The sequence below is a fragment of the Austrofundulus limnaeus genome, unplaced genomic scaffold (genome assembly GCF_001266775.1).
Source record: "Austrofundulus limnaeus strain Quisiro unplaced genomic scaffold, Austrofundulus_limnaeus-1.0 Scaffold623, whole genome shotgun sequence".
Classification (NCBI taxonomy): domain Eukaryota; kingdom Metazoa; phylum Chordata; class Actinopteri; order Cyprinodontiformes; family Rivulidae; genus Austrofundulus; species Austrofundulus limnaeus.
The window spans coordinates 19,744-30,137 of record NW_013953025.1 but is presented as its reverse complement, the minus strand read 5'-3'; the positions used below and the strand labels follow the sequence as shown (position 1 = coordinate 30,137).

The window sequence follows — 10,394 nt, the reverse complement described above, 5'->3', positions numbered from 1 at the left end:
TCGCGCTGCTCTAATCGCGCTTGAGGCGCCGCAGAACTTCCCGACGCTGCTTGAAGCGCCTCCACCATAGACTTTGTATGTAAACCTGCTGCTCCTGACGCTGAAATCGCGTTTGGTGTGAACGCACCATAAGCGTTCAGCAAACCAGAACCATTTATTTGCACACATGCTGAATAAAATCAAAAAACAGGAAAAAGTGATTTTGAATTTACTCCACTTTTGACTTTTCTTGTTGTCTGAGTTTAATCTTTTTCCAACATTTTACACAGTTCTTGCTGAGTTTGTAGTAAATCCTTTGTTTAGGATGTTGCGGTGAACTTACAGCAAAGGAAAACGCCAACGATCCCACTCCCTTCTGGAAGGTCCCCAGGCCGATCTGCTGCAGGGTGACCAGGGTGGTGGAGTCCCAGATATGAACACATGACAGCAGAGGCTGCAGCAAAACGCACAAACACAGCATTTCCCTTTAATACAATGACACTCATTTCAAATTATTAATAGCACAATGCACAAGAGTTTAAATTGAATGTGTAATCATCAGGTTATAGCAAAGTGAACGTGCTGAATACTGATTCATATGAATCAGAGTCACCTGATCAAACTGATAGGAATAAAAGGAATCCGGTTGAGGAAACTGGTAATGATGGAACAACTCTGAAGACAGCTATGTTAAACCCAAAGTCAGGGTGTTCAGTTCATCTGAGCCCAGCTAGATGAGTTTCTATCAACTGTCAGTGAGAAACTAACCTTGTTCACGTCATCTCTTCTTAATATCCCAGATGGAAAAATCAAACTTTAACAACATTAATAAGGAACCTGTCGAATCAAACCAAGGAATAATTCACAAGGTGGGGAGATTTTAGGCAACTATAGTGCATTAGTTGAACATTTGCACTTTCTGGATTTAGTCAAAATATGACAAATAAACATCTTCTTAATGGGTCCCTTGAAGAACGTTTCCATTGTTCTGAGCCGTACCAACAGTTAACCAGGATGCTGAGCAGAAAACACCACAATTTTCCCTACTTTCTTTGAACAATGGCTAAGATATTTTTCTATACCAGCTGGGAAATCCTGATATCCACATAAGGTTTAAGGTTTTCTCTTTAAAATGACATCAATACATCCTCATTAGAACAAGYTAAAATAGGATTCAGACCCATTTTCTACGACCAATCAAACCATATCAAACTATATGTTTGATACAGGAAGTGCCTCGGCCTCAGTGTAATCTGCTGCAGTAGAGCTGCTAACAGGAGACGATGAAACAGGTATGTTTTCAGTTTATTTAGCTCAGCAACGGTGGCCTGTGAAGTCCAAAAAGGTGCATGTTTAATGCAGTTGGTTCGGTTCGAGTCTGGTCTGTATTCACACCAGAAGTGAACTAAAGTGAACTGCACCAGAGTTCGTTTGGAAACGAACTGAGACCACCTCAAAAAGTGGGTCTCGGTCCGGTTGTTTGATCCGCACCAGAGTTCGCATGAGTGTATTCACACCTGCAGAAATGGTCCAGACTAACGCTGGAAACAAACTCTGGTTTGTTTAAAGCGGAGCAAATTGTCAGGTCTGAATAACCTCTAATTCTTTGTTCCTCTACATGTAAAGATGATGCTGATCAAGAGAGAAGAGAATCTAAGATTTAAATATTTAAACAGAGGCGTGTCAAAGCAGGTATCTGTGCTCTTTACTCCATGTTTATCAGGGTGTACAAAGGGAATGCTCAGATTCATACAGCTGGATTTCTTTCTTTGATTTGACTGTAAGTCTGTGAACACGAGGCTCCTGAGCTTCCTGAGTTAGAGGCAACATCATCATCAGAAGCTGTCAGATCCAAGCACCGGGGGGCCACACACCCCTCTAACACAGAATAAACTGATTTAATATACCGGTAATTCGTGTTCAATAAGTTTGTTTTCAATTCATTTCATATGTGGAGTGATTTTAAACCCAGAGTTCAAACCTTCAGTTTTCATGAATTCTTCTTGTGTTGAGTCTTCCTCAGTGAGTTACACCATGCAGTTTATGTTATTAATGGCAACATTTTTATTTTGAGGAATAAAAGCTGTCACCTTTCCATCTTTGTCCATGCCTGCTGCCTGACCAGAAGCCACTCGCACTTTGTCAGGATGAAGGGTGAGACTGAAAAACAAAACCAACCTTTAACTGTACCCAAAGGGCTCAAAGAGCAATAATTTAACTTTTCATTACAATAGAAAAGTTGTATTTTTCATTTCTAAGAATGAAAGCGGCTCATTCTGCCCTGCTGACCAGCGGACGCAGTCTGTGTGTTTGAGATAGTGGCGCTGGGTGCGGTTGTTGATGTGATAAAGCACGATGACACAGGCGATGAAGTACACCGCCTCTCCTGTTGGAAGGAAAAACAAGTTGGCCCGGCAGTCCCGGCCCCGGTAACCATAGCTGGCATGACAGGGTCAAGGTGTCATCACTGAGAGGTTTACACAGGAAGTAAGAAACTGCCTCTAAATGTTTCACAGCAACACATTCATCACTACATTTTTATACTACCTGAGCTTTGCTACATTTTCTCATGTTACAACTAGGACCCATAAATTGGCTGTGTGAGTTTTCAGCACCAAGTTCCATCATTTTGGGAGATTGTCCTATACTGGGATAAGATTGATGGGAAAGATTGTCTCCTGATCTACATCTACAAAGGTCTGAAAATCCTCCTGTCCTCTTCTGCTCTGCCCTGAGCTCTCCGGTTCAGACGAGTTTGTATTGTTTCAAGGGTCCTGCAGTGTTTTTCAGTCAAATGAGATTGGAACACTGAAGGATTGTGACCTTATAACACGTGACAGAGTCAGATATTTAAAACTGGAATCAGCAGGTGAGACTTTTTAAAGGCCTGAAAACTGTAGTCGGTGGCCCCCTTGTTTGAACCACAAGCTACTAAACATTTTACAGAGATTTTACATCCCAGAACAGAACTGTGAAGTAGAAGGAAGTGATTGATGGTATTTAACTGTGCTGTTACATCACCTGAAAAGGTTTTAATCAAAACGGTTCCTCTCTTCTCCTCAAAGCCCCCTTTTCTTATTACCAAGCTGAGCACCACCCTATCCATGCAAATCCCCCTCCCAAAGACACTTTCAACCTTCACCTTTACACTAAAATATAAAAGAACAAAGTGAATAGTTGCACACATTTATTTGGAAAAGGTGATCGTTAGAAACCTCTGAGCAGACTCTCATCCCGTCACATTACATCCCATCTCATCCCATCTCATTGCATCCCATCACATCTCATCTCATCCCATCACATCTCTTCTCATCACATCTCATCACATTACATTTCATCAGTTCCTATCTCATCTCATCCCATCTCATCACATCCCCTCTTATCTCATCACATCACATCTCATCTCATCCCATTTCATCTCATCTTCTCATCTCATCCCATTTCATCTTCTCATCTCATCCCATTTCATCTCATCTTATCTCATCACAGTTTTGCATGCTGTGGTTTTGAGTTGTTAACCTGATTTTAACTATAAAACCAGTGTATGATGAGCTAAAAAGCCTGATTCATGACGCAGTGAAAGTCAACTCATGACGGTTTCTCTACATCCCATCTCAACTCATCTCATCTCATCCTATCAAATCTCATCTCATCACATCCCATCTCATCTCATCTCATCCCATTTCATCCCCATTTCAACACTTCTCATCACATCATATCACATCAAATCTCATCCCATCCCATCTCGTCTCATCCCATTCCATCTCATCTCATCTCATCTCATCCCATTTCATCACATCACATCACATCCCATTTCATTTAATCTCATTTCATCCCATCCCATCTCATCTCATCACATCCATCACATCTCATCCCATCACATCTCACCCTATTTCATCTCATCTCGTCACATCCCATCTCATCCCATCATCACATCACATCTCATCACATTTCATCTCAACTCATCCCATCAAATCTCATCACATCCCATCTCATCCCATCACATCCCATCTCATCCCATCACATCACATCTCATCACATCGCATCCCATCCCATCACATCACATCTCATACCATCCCATCCCATCTCATCTCATCTCATCTCATCTCATCAGCCAGTTAAATGCTTCCCTCAAGCTGTTGGTAAAGTTTACCCTCAGTTAGAAAGCCAACATCTAACTGGATTTAGCCACAATAAGAACTCATTACTAATCTCTGAAATATTTAATAGTTTACCTGAGGATTTTATTGAACTGGATGCTGAACAGTGTCTGACAAAGTTGAAGTGGGATTTTTTGAATAGAGCTCCTCTACATGCTCAGAGATTGGGATTTGTTTTAATTTGAGGATGGCACACATTTCAGATTTGTATTTCTTTAAGAAGTAAACTAATTCTGTATTATATTCCTTCACCGGTACAGTTATCCTGTGCTTTGTTTAAAAACCCAGGAAGATACTTTATGTTCATGGTTGGAATGTGACAAAAAGAAGTGAAGAAGTTAAGGTGGTTTGAATCGTTTGTAGGTTCTGCAACAGAACAGTGTTTTATCTGAATCCAGCAGCACAGTAAAATCAGCAGAGTTTGAAGACAAGGCTCCAGGAAAAGTTCAGTCTGAACTCAGAGCTGAAACCTTGTGGCGGTCAGAAAGGATACACCCAGTCCAGCCTCAGCCTCTCTGAGGGCTCCTCCATCTTCAGCTCATCGTAGTTCTGGATGTTGGAGGGGATGTACATGGTAATGGGCCGGCCCCTGATGAACATTTTTATTGACTGTCCTGAAATATAAGACCAACATAACGTGGACAAACAGACGTGTGGTGGTTGCAGCATAACGTATGTTACTACTGAGCATTTAGAAGTAAAGACAGTAAGGTTTTATTTCTTCTGTTATTTTTAATCTCACAGCAAATTTTAGGTTGTTTTCAAATGAAAAAAAAAAACAGCAGTTATTTATAATAAACAGGTTTGATGTCTAACTTAAATTCAGCATCTTATATATCAGACTTTCACAACAAACTGTGTAGCAGATAAAACAGATCAGTTTTACTGCAGTATTTCCTTCGGTATTAAACCACAATTGTACATTTTTCAGTTGATAAAGGTTGTGCACTGTTGGTGCCATCCCTGAAAGTGTAGCTACACACACATAGTTTAAAAATGTCAATGTAACAAATGTATTATTTCATACAACTGAGGAAAAAAGTTAAGCAGTTGGACTAAACAGTGAAAAATAACAAAACTGTATCTGTTAAAAGGTTCTTTGTACTTTAACCAAGCAGCAGAAACAACATGTAGCAGACAGAACATCATGCTCAGTCAGTAGGATTATATTGGTCAGCAAAAGAATGGAAATAAAATATATAAATGTTTTATCTCCCTGTTGAAGAGGATATAAGAACAGAGCTCAGGCTGACATCTACCTTGGCTGTATGTTCCTCTTCTTGAGCCGGGGGAGCCTGTGGGCAGACAGCAGCACAATTTACTTAGATAAATAATACTTTGTGTGATTGATCAATCTATTAATATTTGTTTATCCTTGAAAAACTAATCAGTTTATTGTTGATTGGTGTCAAAGGCACAGTTTGATCCTGGTTTAGGTCCTACATGATGAATAGGATCTGTCTGTTCATTAGAAGAATGCTCCTCTTCTGTAGCTCCTCTGACTTGTGGGGTACCTCAAGACTCGACTCTAGTTCCTCTGGCTTTTAATCGTTACATGCTGCCTTTGGGGTCTATTTATACAAAATAAAGATTCCTCTCCACTGTTTTGATGATGGCATTCAGGTTTAGATGTCCATTAATCCACAATGTGTGAAATACAAAAAAATCTGGTTGACACTGAATTTCTGACATCATCAGCTTTGGGAAATGTATTTCTTTTGACAATCCTGGTCCCTTGGCTTCATACAGTTGCTCTGTTGTCTGGAATTTAGGTTTTATTTTCTTTAGTTTCAATAGATATTTAGATGGTAAAATACAGGTTTTTCCAACTAAGACGCACGGCCAAGGTGAAGTCATAGCTCCCAACCAAAGACCCTCTAATCCATACTCTTATCACATGGCRGTTAGATTATTGTAATGCTTTGTACGTTGGTTTAGATCAATCTTTTCTGAATCGATTACAAGTTGTCCAGAAAGCAGCAGCTCGTCTTTCAACAGGTACTAAAAATAAACGTCTCTCGTTCTGGCTTCTCTCCAATGGTTTCCTGTTTGCTCTAGGATATATTTTAAGATTTTATTGCTTACTTTTAAAGTTTGGCTTCACCACACCTTTGTGATCTCCTTAACATCCACACTCAAGTTAGAGGACTTTGACCATCCAACCAGTTTCTCTTAGATGTTCCTAGATCTAAGCTAAAACTCAGAAGTGATCAGGCTTTTGGAGTTTCTGCCCCAAACCTGTGGAATGTTTTACCTTTTTGCATTCGGACTGTTGAGACTTTCACATCTAAGCTTAAGAGCTGTCTTTACTCAAAACCCGCTGTAGCACTCTTGAGATAGTTAGAAAAAAAGGGTTTAAGATGTCGTTATCATGATTTGTTGTGTGGTAGAACCCAAAGTGCAGGCAGACTCAAAGTTCAAGGTGAGAACAAAAACTAGTTTATTAAACAAAAGAAAAAGGTTGATGTGGCAGCAAAATACTAAAGATAACAATGATAAAAAAAACATGGATGAAGACAAGGCTTGAGGCATGAAAAGTCAATGATCCACTGGAGCAATAGAGACAAGAGACAAGTTAAATAATACTGAGGATGATTGGGCAGTGGGAGCACCTGGGTGATTACTGACTATGGACAGGTGAGTGGGGCAGGATGGAAAAACACTAAGAAACTACTGAGGATAACATGACACAGGAAATGAAGAAAACTAACAGGAAATGAGAAAAATAAGACACAAGATGACCAAACAATGAAACAAAAATAATAAAAAGAACCATAAAACAAGAATCATGACAGTTATGGCTGTTTTGAGAGATGTGTTGCACAAATTGTTGGAATGTGTTCAGAAGTAAAGTGATAAAACAGCACGCCTCTGAGAGCCAAAGCAGGAAACTGAAGCACTGCACTGCTAATGACTGCAGATATTCTGTGAATGTTGTTGTCCAACTGGATCTTTTAGCTCCATTCTGTTAAAAACCTACCTTTATATGGAGGGATGCATATTCCTCGCCACCTTTCATGKCAGAGTTTTACATTAGGATCATTTTACACACAGAAGGAACAAAGTTAGAGCCTATTTAATCAACTGGAGATGTTCAGATCTCAGAACATCTGTTCAGAATGACTTTTAGCTACAACCACACCAAACTGTAGCTAAATATCTGTAAAATTAGCTGAGTTAAAGCTATGGCTGTGTCCAAAACGACAGGCCGGGTCCTCCGGAGGACCCAGACTCCCCAGTCTCGGCAGGCTGGGTCCTTGGTAGACCGGGAAGACCGGAAAAAAAGAGGCTGTGGATTTGGACGGTCTAGCCTCCCCTCCTTACCCCGGCGTACGTCTTGTCACCTAGCAACTGTGACGACGCTAAACAAGCAAACTTAAATCAAAACTAGAAAAATATCAATATATTAGCATTATTAATATCACAAAACTATAAAATTAACTTAAAAGTATCATTTGAAGAACTAATTGACCCGCTGTAGGTTCATGTTTATTTCGCGTTTTTTATGACGAAAAAATAATATTTAAAAACACGTCCATACAAATGATAAAAGTATTAGAATTACAACCGCTAATTTTTTTTAATTTTTAAATCACCACATTTTTATTTAAAATGTATTCTTTTCTCTCGCTTCGTCCGCCATTACTAGCTTAAAGAAATCTCCGGTCGGGCCGCAATGCATTATGGGATATGCTGGGCCGGGAAGGATCCATCGGACCTGTCCTTCGATTTGGGGAAAAAGAAGGACGTATTTGTCGGACACATCGGAGGAGTCTTCCGTTTTGGACGTCCTTCGTCGCAGCGCTGTGACGTATGCGGCCGACAAATTCGACCTTCGGAGGACCCGTCCTGCCGTTTTGGACACAGCCTATGTTTGTGTTGGTTAATTTGATTAGCTGTGGCGGCCATCTTGAATTTGTGTGACTGTATAAGTTCATTGTAGATGGACAGCCAATAATCACAGCAGCTTGTAGGATGTTCTGCAGACAAAGGCAAAAACATTATCGCCCCTTTTCCCTCAGCGGCAGGCATTAGGCAATCATGGCTGTGGTGCAGAGGGCAGCCGACTTGAGACCAGAAAGTCAAGGTTCAACTCCCTGCCATGCCCACATGTTGTGGTGACCTTGAGAAAGACCCCTAACTGCTCCCTGGGCGCTCACATAGCTGCTCCACATGTGATGGGTCAGAGCACAGATCTTATGGGAACACGCACTGATGACAGATAAAGTATCTTTACGGTCAGATTAAGAGAATAATAATAAATAAACAAAGCACTGCCTCGGTTCTTTGTCCTACCAGGTTTTTCCTCCTCATTTACTGCAAAGCATCATAAACTAAAGCTGGTCGAGGGCTGATCCAGTCTGTCACAGTGTGCTGGTGCGCTGGAACTCAGCTGACCACAGAGGAACTCACAACGAGACAAGCAGAAACACTCAGCTTCCAACTGTAAACATGTTGCAGTTCTTTGGTACAAAAGATCATTTATTGTGTAATTTCAAACAAACAATACTTCTCTGGAGCCAAAGAAAGAGAAGTATCAGACGGCACGTTTTAACTGATGATGGCTAACATGTTGGTTCAATAAATACCACTGCCCTCCCACCAGACACAAAACTCAAGCCTGTCTTTCTGTTAGAAAAATATCATAAGAGTCACTGGACAAAGTTCACTGACTCGAGGAAAGAAATAATTAGACGTACATCTACAGATGATGGTTTAAATTCTACATTTTTTTTTTTTTTTTTTTGCAACTGCTCATCTCTTTATATTCACTTAATACACATAACCATGTCTGATCATACTTTTATTATTTAAAACACTTATTTTTATTCACCACACAGAGTCTGAGCTAATGAGCTAAACTTTGGGTATTAATAAAAGTTCTGGTGAGCCTGGGACCAGCCAGGCCCTGAGGCCTGAAAGGGGCTAATCAGAACCTGACAGAAACCTACAACCACAAACACCACTTCTTTCTGCTCACATGACTGATGAGTAAATGACTCTGAAGCTGCCTTGGCTCAAAAACAGAAGTATGTTTGAGTCCAGCTCTCCAACAAACAACATGTGATTCTGATCACWGCTCAGTCCAGCAATTCCGGCTCGCTCTCAATTCTGAAGGCTTTCAGAGAAGGAGAGAGAAYTGGGCTTGTTATCTGAGAGCCTGGTTGTGCTCAAACATGCAGCAGACCTTCAGCTACAAGAGGCGGTCTTTACATGTCCTGGAGGAGATCCAGGACCAGGGATATGAGTGCCATGCTGAGGATGCTGCTTCAGGGAGTGGTGGTCTGGAAGCCTTACAACTGAAGAACCTGTTGGTGACCAGACATCAACCTGGAGGAGGAGGACTTTAAATTTTAGAGCTCCAAAGAAGCCCTGAAGCAGCAGACGGGTCTACAGAAGGACTGCAGCTCCTGAGGCGTGGGAGGAGTGGAGGAGGCCATGGAGCAGGTCTTCACTTGGCCTCAAGGGGGTTCTAGTAAACTACTTGCACCTTTAAGTGGGGACCTACTGACCTGGACTGGGAACAGCAGGTGCACCTTTGAGGAGGCAGGACTCTCCTGATCCTTAAGCTAGGGTTCTAGCTGACCCAATCGTCCTCCCCCCAAGCAGTGTAATGCACCTCCATATTTGTAACTCCAAAAAGGTTGCGTGCCATGCACAAGTCAGATAGTGCGTCTGTCTGTGAGGCTTTACTCTACTATGAAGACTATAACCCAGCTTTACTGTCATCAGACCAGAGGACTGACTGCCTGAGAGCAAACAAAGAGAGCAAGAGGAGCTTCTTCCCTCTGATCATCCACCTGCTCAACTCTCAGCATTAAGAAACAAACAACACCAATGAAATAACTGACCCAACTAAATGACTGTAGGAACCCAACTCCAGGACTGTATGAACCCAACTCCAGGACTGTATGAACCCAACTAAAGGACTGTATGAACCTAACTAAAGGACTGTATGAACCCAACTAAAGGACTGTATGAACCTAACTAAAGGACTGTATGAACCCAACTACAGGACTGTATGAACCCAACTAAAGGACTGTATGAACCCAACTAAAGGACTGTATGAACCCAACTACAGGACTGTATGAACCCAACTACAGGACTGTATGAAACCAACTAAAGGACTGTATGAACCATACTACAGGACTGTATGAACCTAACTAAAAGACTGGATGAACCCAACTAAAGGACTGTATGAACCCAACTACAGGACTGTATGAACCCAACTAAAAGACTGTATGAAACCAACTA

At 41.2% G+C, this 10,394-nt stretch overlaps 1 protein-coding gene across 2 annotated transcripts in view; it reads right to left on the bottom strand.

The window, feature by feature from the left end:
* The window catches only part of eml3 (EMAP like 3), a gene marked incomplete in the record, with an annotated part of 43,050 nt that overhangs the window by 13,791 nt on the left and 18,865 nt on the right, over nt 1-10,394 (bottom strand). For both annotated transcript variants that reach the window (XM_014027205.1, XM_014027207.1), the window contains 5 exon segments: nt 323-433; nt 2,070-2,139; nt 2,269-2,418; nt 4,633-4,753; nt 5,399-5,434. In XM_014027205.1, the coding sequence (XP_013882659.1) occupies nt 323-433; nt 2,070-2,139; nt 2,269-2,418; nt 4,633-4,753; nt 5,399-5,434 (488 nt within the window).